General features: G+C 34.0%; 2 protein-coding genes across 3 annotated transcripts in view; one reads left to right on the forward strand and one right to left on the reverse strand.

The window, feature by feature from the left end:
* LOC143054610 (tubulin epsilon chain-like) overlaps positions 1–4,799 on the reverse strand; it is a 34,946-nt gene extending 30,147 nt beyond the window's left edge. The window contains exons 1-4 of the mRNA XM_076227623.1: positions 4,673–4,799; positions 3,071–3,144; positions 2,035–2,154; positions 854–969 (exon numbers count right to left, since the gene is read on the reverse strand). Coding sequence (XP_076083738.1) covers positions 854–969; positions 2,035–2,154; positions 3,071–3,144; positions 4,673–4,697 — 335 coding nt within the window. The 5' untranslated portion in view covers positions 4,698–4,799. The remainder of the gene's footprint in view (positions 1–853; positions 970–2,034; positions 2,155–3,070; positions 3,145–4,672) is intronic.
* A 57-nt stretch (positions 4,800–4,856) lies between these two features.
* On the forward strand, positions 4,857–15,320 carry LOC143054612 (uncharacterized). Of its 2 annotated transcripts, XM_076227626.1 has the most exons (4): positions 4,857–4,932; positions 8,038–8,178; positions 13,380–13,478; positions 14,128–15,320. In XM_076227626.1, exons 2-4 carry the CDS (start codon positions 8,046–8,048, stop codon positions 15,249–15,251), a joined length of 1,356 nt encoding a protein of 451 aa, XP_076083741.1. In that variant the 5' UTR covers positions 4,857–4,932; positions 8,038–8,045; the 3' UTR covers positions 15,252–15,320. The 2 variants fall into 2 exon arrangements, 1 of the variants encoding a protein (XP_076083741.1); XR_012971753.1 differs by lacking the exons at positions 4,857–4,932; positions 13,380–13,478; positions 14,128–15,320 and adding an exon at positions 9,712–11,141 and having other exon boundaries at positions 8,039–8,178.
* The last annotated feature ends 382 nt before the right edge of the window (positions 15,321–15,702 follow it).

Consider the following 15,702-nt stretch of genomic DNA (forward strand, 5'->3'; position numbering starts at 1 on the left):
GTGATTTACGCTAATGAGCTTGGGTGTGTATAAAGTGAGGATTATGGCTTCCATTGATGATCACCTAAAAACTACTCAAACGGCGTCTTTAATCTTGTTATATTTTCTTTTGAAAAGAAAGACTGAATTAAACATAATGAATAGAATTTTCTTAAATCTCTTGTAATCGAGAATAAACAATTTTTGTCAGCTATAACCGACCTGAATACAGAAACTATCAATTGGAAATTACTCTTTTGAAAAAGCCATAGGATTTTTTTTTAATTGAAAGAATTGAATAAATAAAAATAATGTCATCATAACAATAAAAGACTGTGACATACAAATACATCGATCTGATACTAGAATATCGATCCCCTTGCCATATTCACCCGGATTTATTTTAGCTTTACCAAGCTAAGCAAGAGTTGTGTCCCTTAGATTGTCTAACTTCCGTTGTTCGTTTGAGTCGAACTACGTGTATCTCGAAATATTTCTCTGGTCCGGCTGACTTCGACATAACGAGAGTCTACTGTATGTCTATGTTCCAGACCATACAAGTATTTGGGCCGTACGCGTACAGTCCGGACCTTATACATGTACTCGTTCAGTCTGACAATATGCATATCATGGTTCGACCATTTGAGTATTTTGATAAAGTATGCATACAGTCCAGATACATATGGTCAAAATACTCATACTGTCTCCAACATCTATGCAGACTTCAGCAAAACCACAAAATCACTTATCCACAAAAGTTGTCCTCATTCCATGAAAAATTGGTTCCCTTGAAAATAAATGAATGCACAGTACAACATACTACATAGCAAAGGGTTTAAAAAATATTCAATAGAAGACCAATAAATTATTTTACCAATTATTTCCACAACCAGACACATCAGTTATCAACTGCTGAAAGTCAAACACTTCTCTTAATGGCCCCTTCATCATTTCACTGACAACCCCCTCTTCCATATCAACCAAAACAGCCTGCAACAGACAAATGGAATAGTAAATTTATACATCTTTTATCACATTTATCATATCACTGAAAACATCATCTATCAGATCAAACAAACCAATTAGTAAAAGTCAAAATAATGTATTCCAATGTCATAATGTATGATCATAATTTTTGCAGTTTTGACATATCACATGTAGCAGTCTGTGTCGATGTGAATTCTTTCTGTAACTTTTATAAATAGGTTGCGGGAGTTTCTTGCTGCAATGAAGACTCATTGGTGGCCTTTATTTGTTGTCTGCTCCTTGGTCTAGTCATTGTCCCTTTGACACATTCCCCATTTCCATTCTCAATTTTTTATGGTTTTGTATACAGATACATTGTAAATGTGATTTTAAAAATGCATTATTGAAAATATATTGATTGGTCTTCTCAGATTTCCTATGTACCGGTAAGTAATAATTTTAAGACAAAACCCAACCACATTCGGTATGTGCCTGTCCAAAGTCGGGAATCTGTAAGGCAGTTGTTGTTGTTTGCTTCTGTGTATCATATTTTTTATGTTGATTATTGTTCTGTATAGATATCAGGCTATTAGTCTCGTTTGTATATACATGATATAGATTTACATTTGCCATTTCAGAGCATTTTCAGAACAGTTTTGATAATACTAAGTTGTTCACTTAGTTTAGTGGAAAGCTGGCTCATTAGCAATCAAATTTTTTTATTGTTATAAGGAAAAGTAGTGAGATTGCTGTTGTACTGAGTAACCCATAATTTTTGGTTCATATTCTACATAGTTTTGGTACATAAAATCTCCTCTAATTAAAAATATATTGTACATTTTCCAAAATAGCATATAGAATTTTTGGACAGTACCTTTTATATATATTTACTCAATATTTTAATCTTAAGGTAAAAACATGATAAATGAGGTGCATTTTTAAAGTTTTCTTTTACATTTATTTTAACATTTATATCAGAAATGCAATTTGTGTCTAAAGGTGAATGAAGGTAGCTGTCCAAGAACAACAATTCTAACAAAATGGGACACAACTCAAGTTAACCCCCCAAAATGAATATGCTATACAAACTCTAGCTTTGAGTGCTTTAATCTTTCCTTTACCACTACCCATTGGTATGTTGGCTGGATCATCATATCGGGAATCAACATTTCTGAAAAAGCTGCTTAATGATTCATCATAATTACCACTCTACAAAAAAACAAACAAAATCATTGTACATTTTGTAATAAAATACAAGGGCTTCATGTTTATTTGTGACTTGGGGTACTCTTTTCCATGGATTTCATTAGTTTGTTGTTGGTCGTTGCTGTAAATCAAAATCTTTTTTTTTTTTAATATTGTTAAGTTATAAATAAATCAGGCTTTTACCATGTTTAAGCCTTAAGGTGGTACCCAACACTTTCACTAAAATTAATTTGGCTCGTTTAATTTTCATAAAATTTTGTCAAAGTATATACCTTGACCTTTAATTTTGAAAAAAATATAAAAATTTCAAAAATTTTGAACCAACTGTTTTGTCAGAAAAATTACACTGGTTATATAGCAGTTTGAGAAACACCAATTTTGATCATTGAGAAGCTTGATATTCCTTTTACAACACAATGTAATTAAAACGTTTAGCATATTTTACAGAGTTATCTCCCTGTAGTGTTAGGTACCACCTTTAATTCTTAATTATTTTTACATTGATCATTTCTGTGCTTTTTTTTCCCTTTATCTAGCTATATGCATATGTGGTATGGGTTTTGATTATTGTTTAATACTGTATGGTAAACTATAGACATGATATATGCACCCTTCTATGTCATTTCGTCTCATTGCAAAAAATACAAAATATTTATTATTTATATAATGCAAACATGATAGATGAACATTAAACCTCCAATTTAAGTGTTCAACAAAATAGAAATTTCATATGCAGAACTATCAAATGAATTAAAATAAGATACATTTATCATATGTATCCATTGACCATAACATCCTGTTTGCCAAAATAGTTTGTAACTTAGTATAGTTGAGTTTGTGCTTTAATATATCTGAATTAACTTTGATCTGCCATTCAATTAAGATACTACGCATGAAGTTAAAAAAAAAAATATGAGACCTTGTTGACAGCTGCATGCTCTCTTAATGCAAGATCCCAGAATCTACAACCAATCTGATTTCCACATTGTCCAACTGTAAAAATAGAAAATATTGATGTACATGTAGATCATACTAAAATACTTATTATTATTTCTCTCTACATGCTCTATAAAGCTAATGAAAGCCAGCAATGTTTAATCATGTTAATGAGTAACCAAAAAAAAAGGAGTATTAAACATAACAAACACCACTCCTCCTTCTGGCACAAAATTGAACTTTAATATCTTGATGTTTTTGTTTTATTCCATTCAAACAGGGGTTTTATACAAATGCAAACAATTTTTTTTTGCGTTGCATATTTGGTTTCCAGACAATAACTTTATTTCATTTGAAGTGAATGGATCTCTTTGAAATTTTACCGAAAGGTTCAATACCACAAAAAGGAAAGTTGGGATTGATTTTGGGGGTTGTGCTACCAACAGTTAAGCAATAAAAGTCCAAAAATGGGCAAAAAAAACAAGTATTTTTGTTGTTTTCAGACAATAACTTGAAAGTGTATGACCGAATAAAACTTGGAATTTCAATATTAGCACATATTGGTGACTTTTAAACATTGATTATTAATTAATAATGTATTATCGATATATTTTTTTAACTTATAAATGATTTACAGAAAGCAGATAAGTTCATAAAAAACTTTTAAAAATTTAGTGTGTACATCGAATATGGCGACCACAGAAATCACAATGGCCGCCATGCTCGATGTACACACTAAATTTTAAATTATCTTTATGAAGTTATCTGCTTTTTGTAAATCATTTTAAAGTTATATGGGGACGAAGTCCCCAATAACAGTAGAAAAATTAATAGAAAAAAAAAAAAAAAATCAGGGAAAGTTTTCCCGATTTTTTCATTGTACTAATGAACTCAAAATTGTTCAAATATTTTATGTCGTGTTTTTTAATTTCCGGATCTGCGCAGAACGCAGAAATCTACTTCCTTCTTCCGGTCTTGTTGTCGTGACTTTGATTAGTCTAGTAAAATATAGGAACTCAAGGAACACAATACCAATATTTCATTTTTAATCATTCTTTGTCTTTGGTATGAATAAACGTTAGGCCTACCTGATGCATTGCGTTTCTTAGTTTACATTGAACATGACGTCATAACTTAAATAACGTCACATTACACGTCATTAGTAAAATCCCTAACAACAGAACCAAAATCGGAAACGTTACGGTATTTCCGTATCTTTTTTTTAACAAATATTTAAAATACAAAAAAAATAATTTAAACAAACTTCGTTCCCATTCACAGGTAATGCCTGCCTCATGAGTCATATTAATCAATGTTCAAAAGTCACCAATATGTGATAATATTAAAATTTCAAGTGTTATTCGGTCATTACAAGTGTTATTCGGTCATTACAAGTGGTATTCAGTCATTACAAGTGTTATTTCCGATATTATAAGTGATATTTTGATAATAACAGTGTTATAATTTCGGTCATTCGTGTTACCCGATAAGGGGTTTATGTTGGTGTTGTAACTTGTATGCCTTCTGGTTTTGTTTCCTTGTTCTTTTTTTTTTAGTGAGTTTCAAACTTGTTAAATTATTTTACCTTGAACAACAATAGATTGTGTCATTGTGATTCATGTCTATATAACTGCAAAGAAAATGATTGTGTTCAAATATTTTTCATCGTCAAAGAAGCTTTACTGGTTAATTTACAGCTTAATACATAATGCATTACTATCGTGTTATTAAACGTTAAAAAGATTAAATAGTAGAAAATAAATACAAAACAAAAACGGGTAATGCTATGATATTTCTCTCCGGAACACAAACTGAGGGTGCAGCCGCTTCAGGGTGTTATTTCAGGTTTGTAAGCTAATTATCGGTGTAATGAAACAACATTTGTGTTTAATTAGTGACTGGATTAAACTCTTTCCAAAATCAGTTGATACGGGCATACACGGATCATCTATCAAGAAAACCAAACAAGGAAATGTCAAACAATCAAATAGATGCAGTATGCTAATCGATTTTCTGTTTTCATGCGAATGTTTTTCCCCGATAACGGCATGATTTATTTTGTATTGTAATTATAATTTTTAAGTGAGATTTTTACAGGGATTAAAATTCTTATGAAATCTGAGATGAGGGAGATGATACGCTTGACTGACACCACAGGCACTTGTCTCCCCTATATAATATCTTATATATGAGGGGGGGTAGGACCTTTATCGGGAATCCGGGATATGGAGTCTCAAGTATGGAGTTTTTAAACTCGGGATATTGGAATTGACTCTTTCGGGATCCGGGAATTCTTTTTTTCGAATTTCGGGATGTCGGGATTGAAATTTATTTAAATTCGGAACCGCGGGATTTCATGTTTTTTAAGCCCGGGATCAGGACCCCCTCCTACGCCCCCTTATATATTAAGTATAGAGGTGGGAAGAAATCTGAGACACGTGCCTGTGTTGAAGACGGAATGCTGGATTCATGGATTTAAAAAAGTGGGTTAATTGTGGGATACAGGGCGGCTAAAAGAATATATATATATAGGATCTGTGAAAAAGAAAGGAAACTAGATTTGTAATTGCTAGCAATAACGGATGGCACCCTCGTCCCCCCATTGCCAGGCGAGCGGCAACCATTTTAGAGATTCCAAAGTCAAAGAGTGCATCTACACCTGCAAGTTATCATTTTTGCAAAATTTTACTAAGTTTGGAGCATTTTGAAATTTTGAACAATTTTGCTGTTTCCATGGTTACGGCAGCCATTTTGGAAATTCCAACTTCAAAATGCAACTCTGCACATGTCAGTCACTATTCCTGTAAAGTTTCGTCCAGTTTGCAGCATTTTGATGTTTTTAGGAAATTTTGAACATTTGTCCTGCAACCATGGTTACAGTAGATAATTCCAAAATTCTAAAAGCAGACATCTAATTGCCACATGTCATGTTATATATCAATGCAGTTTCATTTACTTTGTTGCAATACTCTCTGAGAAAATGCAGATTTTATGCATTTTTCCATAGGGTCAATGCAAAACTTGGCCCCAGTTTCCATGACAACGGCGGCCATTTTGGATTATCAAAATATTGTTTTGACATCTTAGCGTACCGGGTAACATTTTTATAAAGTTTCATCCAGCTGAGTGTTATAACGAAAGAGTTAGAATTTTTGATATTTTAGCTGTTTCCATGGTAACGGCAGCCATTTTGAAAATTCCAAAGTCAAATTGGAAATCAGCACATGTCAGTTACCATTCCTGTGGAGTTTCTTCCAGATTGGAACATTTTGACTTTTTTCGCATTTTTGCTGTTTCCATGGAAACGGCGGCCATCTTTTACCATTCCATACCAAGGTGCACAACTTTACATGGGGGTCCTCATTATAGTAAAGTTCCATCAACATTGGTCCATAGGATTCCGAGAAACACGACGGACAAAATGTGTGGAAGAAGAATAAGAAAAATAAGAAAAAAAAGAAACGTAGAATAACAATACGTCACCCCAACTCCGTTGAGGGTGCCATAATTATAGCACCCTATCCATGCCACTCCTTCTTTGAAGAAATAATTCAAATATATCCATTTCTTTACGTATTGTTTTCCTTTAAATTTCTGAACTAAAGTAGGAAATTGTGACCTTTTTTTAAATGGATAAACTTTTCATTTTCACTGTTATCTTAAGTCTAACCTTTTGTTAAGTGCGAAATTCATTCCAAATTTTATTTCTATTAGAGTAAGAGAGTTGGAGGACTATATGTTGACAACAATTTCGGTGGTAGACATGTGGTTAGCTACAACTTACATTTCCCTGTTTTATGGGGGAATTCGTGCCTGAAATCACTAAATCTAATCAATCAACCTTGTATTCTTTGAGTTGATTTAATTGCGGTCGTGTCAAAGAGGGATACCAAAAGGACATTCAAACTCTATTAAAGATTGAAAATACAAAGACAACGGCATGGCTAAAAAATAAAAAAGACAAACAGACAAATAGTAATCTGATGTACAGTAGTTGTCGTTTGTTTATGTAATAATATTTACACGTGTTTTTCGTTTTTTTTTATATCAGATTCTTTATAGATTAGACCGTTGGTTTTCCCGTTTGAATTGTTTTACACGTCTAGTAATTTTGGGGTCCTTTAAAGCTTGTTGTTCGGTGTGAGCCAAGGCTCAGTGTTGAAGGCCGTTCATTGACCCGGCTATAATGGTTTACTTTTATTAATTGTTCTTTGGATGGAGAGTTGTCTCATTGGCACTCATACCACTTCTTCCTTTATCTAAATAGTAGTACACAAGACACAACATAGACAACTTAAGACTACACGAACCCCACCAAAAACTGGAGGTGATCTCAGGTGCTCTGAATGGACCTTACTCCACATTTGGCACCCGCCGTGTTGCTCGTGTTTTTAAAAACCCAGATTAGTCTTAATTCGGTAGGTCTTATTCGTCTCAACGCGATCTAGTGATCGAGGGTTTGTACTTCTTTTAGGCGATTGAGTTGCGATATGTGTTAATCTATCGTGAATACTCGTATCTATCGTTATGCTAGATGGTTTACAATTTTTATTCAGTTGATATTTGGCAATAAAGCATGAACAATCGTATCTATCGTAATGACTGATGGTTTGTAATTTCTATTGAGTTGATAATTGGTAATCATGCAATTGTCATCAATTATCATGATTATATATATCAATCTTTACACGGCGCAAATTTTAAATCCATATATATTTTAAAAACGGCATATTTGTTGAAATCGATTTTTTTTTAAAAGAGTTTTTTGAAATGTTTGTGCTTTCGAAAAATGTTAAGTGATCGATGGTATAGCTTCACGGTTTGCCGTTACCGTCACTCCGATGATAGCTTCACCTCTTGACCTTTATTTTACCAGTAAGCATAACCATTAACAAATAATAAAACGAAAATGTATGTTTTTGTTTTAAACATTTTTTTTTATGATTCCAGTTATCTCTATGATGGACAATCAGACCAATAACAACACACTCGATCCTCCACCAGCACCAGCTGTTCCCGAATTACGACAGAGAGAAAACGACGAAGACATCATGGCTATGTTAGAAGCCAGAGTAGATCCTGTACAAGAAGGTAAACTTCTACAAATAACCAATTGAACTAACGAACATTGTTTTGTAACGTTGGATTCCTTTTTCAATAACATACACACCACCTCTCCTATCAATATTGAACACATTATCAGCGCGTTAAATGCATGTCATGAAATTGCGTGATATATTGCAAAAGAAATGTGCTTTTTTGTGTTTTGTTTATTAACCATGTTAACCGGATTTTTGTGACAAAAATGTCGGTTATTGAATTGGGGATGTACGGCGGTCGGGCGGCAATCAAATGTTGTCCGTGCATTAACTCATGAACCGTTCAACCAAAGATTAATTTTAAAATTTTAATATGTTGTTACTGACAACTAAATGAAGGTCAAGTTCAATAATGGCGATTTTGACTTTTACCGTTCAGGAGTTATGGTTCTTGAAAGATTGAAAAATGGAGTTTCCAGTCGTGTCCATGAATTTACGCATGAACTGTTCTACCAAAGCTTCCCAAATTTAAATATGTTGTTACTGATGACAAAATGGATGTCAAGTTCAATAATGACGATTTTGACTTTTACCGTTCAGGAGTTATGGTTCTTGAAAGATTGAAAAATGGAGTTTCCAGTCGTGTCCGTGCATTTACGCATGAACTGTTCTACCAAAGCTTCCCTAATTTTAATATGTTGTTACTGATGACAAAATAGAGGTCAACTTAAATAATGACGATTTTGACTTTTACCGTTCAGGAGTTATGGTTCTTGAAAGATTGAAAAATGGTGTTTCCAGTCGTGTCCGTGCATTTTCTCATGAACTATTCAACCAAAGCTTTTAAAATTTTTATATGTTGTTACTTATGACAAAATAGAGGTCAAGTTCAATAATGACGATTTTGACTTTTACCGTTAAGGAGTTATGGTTCTTGAAAGATTGTAAAATGGCGTTTCCATTCACGTTGTTGCATTTACTCATGAACCATTCAATCTAAGCTTTTCAAATTTTAATATGTTGATACTGATGACAAAATGGAGGTCAAATTTGATATTGACGATTTTCACTTTCACCATTCATCAGTAATGGTTCTTGTGATATATTGCCAGCACACAAATAAATGTTAATAAATCCGGTTTGCTGTCGTTGTGACAGCCTCTTGTTTTTATTTTTTTGGAATTTTGTGCTTGCAGTTCTATTTTTTGTTGATTTTTTTTTAAACTATTATAAGAAGTTCTTGACTAAAAAGAAGAACGATGTGTTCATACTGAAAAGATATGTAGCTATGATTTTAAGTAATTCATACTTAACAGTAAAAGATCGTGACGCATTTTCCGTTGCGACATCAGTGATCCGTTTCACAAAAATGTCTTAATACTGGTTGTCTGTTGATCGTTAGTATACCAAATATTTCAAGACTTACTATCAACTTTTGTCATTAATAGATATTTTGTGAAACTGATCACAGTAAATTATATTTCATAACTTGTATGTGCCATGCAGTGTAATATATATTGCAATGCGAATTTCTTCGGTATTCTAGACCCTTATGTAATACACTCGACTTATTTTACTTCTATAGAGAGGATGAGACAAAAGGCGATGCAGTTTGCTCTGGTTGGTGCAGTCGAGAAACGAGACAGTCAAAAGGTGAAACAATTGATCGAAGACGGCGTTAATATTGATGCTCAGATAATGTACACGAAAACCCCATTGACACACTCAATCGAATTAAAACACGGGGACATAGCGATACTTCTACTTGAAAATGAATGTGATCGGAAACTTACTGTCAATCACTTTCCTTACTTTCAACCAATCCATCTCGCAGCTAGAGAAGATTTGTCCGAGGTTGTGGAGAAATTGATCGAGTTGCATGTTGATGTGGATGCTTGTGACACGGACAAAATGACACCTTTGATTTTGGCGAGTTATTATTGTCGAACCAATGTAGTTAATCAATTGATAAAATACGGCGCAGATATTAACTTTCAAGATAGTTGTGGCAGAACACCGCTCCATCGAGCAGTCGAGAGTGAATCTATCGAGGTAATAGAAATGTTAATTAGAAATAAGGCCGATATGAATATAACCGACACTAAAGGATGGACACCGTTACATTTAGCACTTGCTTTGAACTATCAAGAAATTGTAACTATTTTATTGGAAAACAGCTGTAAGCTTGACATTTCTGACGTCAATGACAGAACACCACTCTGTATAGCATGTGATTTTTTAAGCAGGAAAAACTATGACATTATTAGAGCAACACAATTCAGCTATGAAGCAAGGAAAAGGGATTTTATGCAAGGTAGATATTTAAGTCTGTTGCAACTTCCAAAGGAAGATAGAGAAACTCTTTCCATGGTTATGGCACTTATTAATAAAGGTGCTAACATTGATGGAAGTCAAAGTCTTCCAAACAACGATGGACACCAGAGCCTCCCTATCACCGTAGCTGCAATGGCAGATCATACAGGCACTATACAGATGCTAATAAATTCAGGAGCATGGATTCCACAAGACTGGCAGCCGGTTTCGTCAGTCCATCTAGGATTTAAAATGCACCAGTTGTCAGAACGGATAGAATTGCAAGGTGTTGTTCAGCTGACGTTAAGTTGGCAATGTAAACGGACAATAAGAAAGTTGTTGTCAACAACATGTGACGATATAGATGCTGCCATCAATAAACTATCTCTGCCTCCTGCATTGAAGATGTATTTACGATGAAGAAAGTCCTTCTTATTTAAGTTTCAGGACCTGATACATTGTTAACATTGTCAAATGCGTACATTGTGATTGGTCGACATCTGTAAGAGCATGCATACATTGTCAACAAATTGTGATAAAGTTGAGGAATTATTTAAATAGACATTCGCCATTATTTTTGGATAGATCGAATTTTCAAAGTGTTGTTTGTTTGATAATTGACCTTGATTTTAACTGCCATGTCTGATATCCTTTTGAAAGAAAAAGTTTAATTACATGACAGGCAATACAGCTTAAGACATGTGCCGATATTTGTTAGTGTTCTCGCATGCAATGGTTTAGCAGTTTGCCTTGCGGTTTATTAGGCAGCAACCATTTGATTTTCTGGGGGGGGGGGGGGGGTGGGGGGGGGGGGCTATGGTTTTTTTTTCTGGACAAATTTTTTTTTTTGCCTGCGGCGAAAAACAATCTATTTTTTTCGCGACAAGTCGAAAGCAATTTTTTTTTTCTCAGAATCAAAAACTTATTAATTTTTTCTCCAAAAACTTGAAACAAACTTTTTTTTCCAAAAAAAAAACATAGCCCCCCCCCCCCCCCCCCAGAAAATCAAATGGTTGCTGCCTTACTATGTACACATTTGAAGCAGTATAAACAATATAGTTGATCTTGAGTGATCGTATTAGCTAAATTCAATTTTTATAGTATATCTGCCTGTTTTCAGAACAATTTGCCCATATTGCAATTCAAGTGGTTTACTCTAGTTGTATTGGTGATTTGAATCAATTCTATCACAATGAAATGTTAACTTATTCTTACGTTTAGCTCACATAGCTATAAAAATGTCACTTCGCGTCCTTCGTTTGTCGTCTTCGTCTTCGTCCGCCGTTTCGTGAACTTTTACAAAAATCATCCTTCACCAAATTTAACGTAACATGGCCATAATATTTTTATCATAGGCGTACATGTATATATATTTAAAACATGTGTCCGATGACCACGCGCGTCAACCAAGATGGCCGACATGGCTAAAAATAGAGCACACGGGTTAAGCGTATAAAGTTTTGTCTATTATTTGAAAATCGCTATGAATAGAGAAACTCTGACAAGAGCAGATGTTCAGAATGCTGAGCTACTAGTATACTAACTAATTATGTATTTAAGCCAAAACTGTGTGACAACTTCATATTAGAGTGATTGTCCATATATGACAAGTTTTACCACAGATTTTTCCAGTTTGCCTACAAGTATGATCTTGAAAACTTTAATGAAAACTGTTCAACAATACAATATCTTCCAAAGAGTCAAACAAAGCAATATCATCAATTGACTCCTAGCTTATTATAGTCATTGCCCTTATATGATCATTGTTATTACGTTTTGTGTATTTGTCGTAAATCTTTAAAAACTACAATAATTATAGATATTAGATTTTTAAACAGCACAAGTACAAGACGTAATAAATATACACCGTAAAAAAATGTGTGCCTCGAGCCTCAACAATGAAATAATACTTCAGAAATAATACAATCGGAATGGAGTTATTGCTTTTATTTGTTATCAAATGATTGTATATAGATGGGGTTTGACAGATACCGTCGAGGTCCTTCTTGTCATAAGTGTTCAATTGTATAATTAAAAGTTGATCTTCTTTTTGGGAGATAGCTTTCATATTTGGGAAAAAAATGTATCTTCGTATACAAATAAGAATTGTACGTGGTATGCTTTCAAATGAGACAACTCACCACAAGAGGCCAGTGATACAGAAATTAACAAATATAGGTCACCTTACGACTATGAAAACGAGGAACATCAGTAAACCCCATACCGCATAGTCAGCTATACAAAATCCCAAATTGACAAATGTAAATCAATTCAAGCGAGAAAACTCAAGGCCCTATTTATGAACAAAGTAAAAAAAAAAAAACGAAAATGAAATTATATACAACAACAAACGACAACCAATGAATTACAGGCCCACGACTTGGGACAGGCACATGCATGAACGATAGTTTGAAGGCGCTAACACTCTTCTAACCTGGTAAAGTGGTGTTCCAGTTCAACATAAGAACAAAGGAAAATCATTTGAACACGGATTAACTGATCGGATATTTAGAAAGCAAAACTAATACATCCAACACAGTCCAGACGTGGCAGAGTACTTATACAAACCACAACAAGTACATAACTGAGAGTACTAGCAGTTACTGCCAGCTAGTGCGAAGCCAATGCAAACAACTTCGAATTCATGCATGTATTACAGCTAAAAAATAATTTGATGAGATTAATTTATCTATGTTATTGGACGAAATAAAAACAATTAACAATCATTTCACAATGCATCCAAGTCCACATAATTTATCTTTCTCACATCCCTTTGTGTTATTACTTTTTGTTTTGCTTTTTTCTTTGCTTCTTTTTATTTATTTCGTTATCTTGGTTTTATCAAGAATATTCAATATTTTCTCCATCGATTTTCATATCTTTATTCAAACACACAGTCAAACTGTTTTTTATTCTTAATTTTATATGTTAACATTCAAGACCTGCCACCAGCTCCAGCTGTACCGGAAGTACCACAATACTCAGACCAAGATGACATCATCGCTGTGCTGAGAGCTCAAAGAGATCGCAAACAAGAAGGTTAACAACTTTAGTCTTATAAATAGTACTGAAAAAGAAACAGGCAAATATTTCGTGCAAATGATAATTGCATTGAGAAATCATTAAACAGCTTGAGCAATACTTGTCTTCACCAATTTTTTTTTTTTTGTGAATTAGAATACTCATATGAGAATGTTTAAATTTTACATAAATTCCTTTCAAAAATCCTGGATATGTTCCTGATCTTTTTAAAGGAAAGCCAGGGCAATGTCTATTTTTTTTTATTAGACTAGTAAGTATAACTTATTATAGAACTGGTGGTAAAATTTTCTTGTTACCGCGTAGGATTAGTTAATGGAAAACGTGACCACCAGTGTAAAAACAAATATTTTTCACACAGTCGTTTTGATTATAATATATACTACTCGAACATACCCTACATTTTAATAAACTAGTAATACGAGGGAAAAGTATGTCATTAGCTGATTGTTCGTATGTCACTGTATTTCGAAACATTTTGTGCGTATACCCCAAAGATTGTGTTATTTATTTTTACTATATGTGTATGCTCTTAATTTCAATCTAGAAATTCATGCAAGTTAAAGCCATATGTGACAATAAAATAACACCTTAATTTGTGGATGTGTGATTGTGATAAATATAGAAAACAGTACTATTTTTCTTATAGAGAAAATGAAGCAGAAAGCCATGCAGTTTGCCATGGTTGGCGCCATAGAGAAGCAAGACAGTGAAAAACTTCAGCAACTGATACAGGATGGAGTTAATATTGATGCCGAAATAATATTTACCAGGACACCACTGACACATGCTATAGAACTTCGACACGAAAACATCGCCATCCAATTAATAGACAATGGTTGTGACCTATCTTTGCCTGTAGATGAATTTCCGTACCTTCAACCAATTCATCTAGCTGCAAGGGAAGGTTTGCCAAACGTTATCAAGAAGCTTATCGAAAACGAGGTTGATCCGAATGTGTGGGATGCCGATCAGATGTCACCGTTGACAATTGCAAGTCACTATGGACATGTAGAAGTAGCTGAATTGCTTATTCTGTCTGGTTGTAATATAGACTTTAGGGACAGTTGTTATAGGACCCCATTACACCGTGCTGTAGAGGTTGGGTCAATAGAAGTGATTTCAGTGTTATTAAAACACAAAGCTGACATAGATGCAAGCGACATTAAAGGATGGACGCCATTACATCTGGCAGTGGCTTTGGATTATCAAAATATTATCAACCTTCTGGTAGACAATAACTGCTCCTTGGATTATTATGATACCAATAACAAAACTCCATTGTCTATCGCTTGTGATTATTTGAGCAGAAGTAATGTCGACATTGTAAGAGCGACACAGTTCAGTTATGACGGTCGAACAATAGATTTTCTTCAAGGGAGATATCTAAGTCTCTTGCAAAGACCAAGAGAACAAAGAGAATTACTTCAAACCGTAGTGAAACTTATAAACGCCGGTGCAAACGTTGACGGTCATGAATTTCGACCAATCACTGCTGCTGCCTATGGTGACCATTCTGATACCGTTTACTTACTAATCAATGCTAGTGCATTGATTCCTCAAGACTGGTTTCTGTTCTCCCCTGATATACAGTTAGGCCATAAAATGACACAACTTATAGACTGGATAAAAGCTCAATATTTGTTGCAATTTAGTTTACTTGGGCAATGCAAAAGGACGATCAGAAAAATACTTGCAAAACGATGTAACAACATTGATATCGGAATAGAAAGTTTCCCTTTACCCCCTGGAATTAAATTATTTCTTCGATGAAGACACTCCAGCGATTAACACCCTCAACAATTTAATGCTTGCTATATTATCAATAAAACATTTAATTGAGATGACCAAACTGTATATGGACATTCATTTGTTAACCTGTTTTTGTGATGCCTTTTATTGTAACTGCGCTACAATGGTGTGCGGTCCGATTACACTACTATCTATATAGATGTTTAGTTTGTTTTTTGTGAGTTCTAAATATTTGATATGCAATTGACTCCTTCAAAGCAATACAAAATAGCTCTGCATGTATAAGTCTTGAAAGTGCCCATTAATTTGAAGTTCTTGTCTAATTTTGTTGGACTGTGTATGACAGAAATATTATTCAACAGTGGCTATTACCGATATTACTTCTCTGTATAGTAATCCTCGATAAAATTCGATGAATAATGTAAAGTTTCAAACTAGCCTAGCCTAACCTTGTCTAGCTCATGCTATGAAT

This window comes from Mytilus galloprovincialis, chromosome 12 (assembly GCF_965363235.1).
Source record: "Mytilus galloprovincialis chromosome 12, xbMytGall1.hap1.1, whole genome shotgun sequence".
NCBI lineage: Eukaryota > Metazoa > Mollusca > Bivalvia > Mytilida > Mytilidae > Mytilus > Mytilus galloprovincialis.

Coding starts and splice junctions, on each gene's coding strand:
- LOC143054612 (XM_076227626.1), top strand. CDS start 8,046: ATGATGGACAATCAGACCAATAACAACACACTCGATCCTCCACCAGCA. Junction 8,179..13,379: donor AGTAGATCCTGTACAAGAAG/GTAAACTTCTAC, acceptor TTAACATTCAAG/ACCTGCCACCAGCTCCAGCT. Junction 13,479..14,127: donor AAGAGATCGCAAACAAGAAG/GTTAACAACTTT, acceptor TTTTTCTTATAG/AGAAAATGAAGCAGAAAGCC.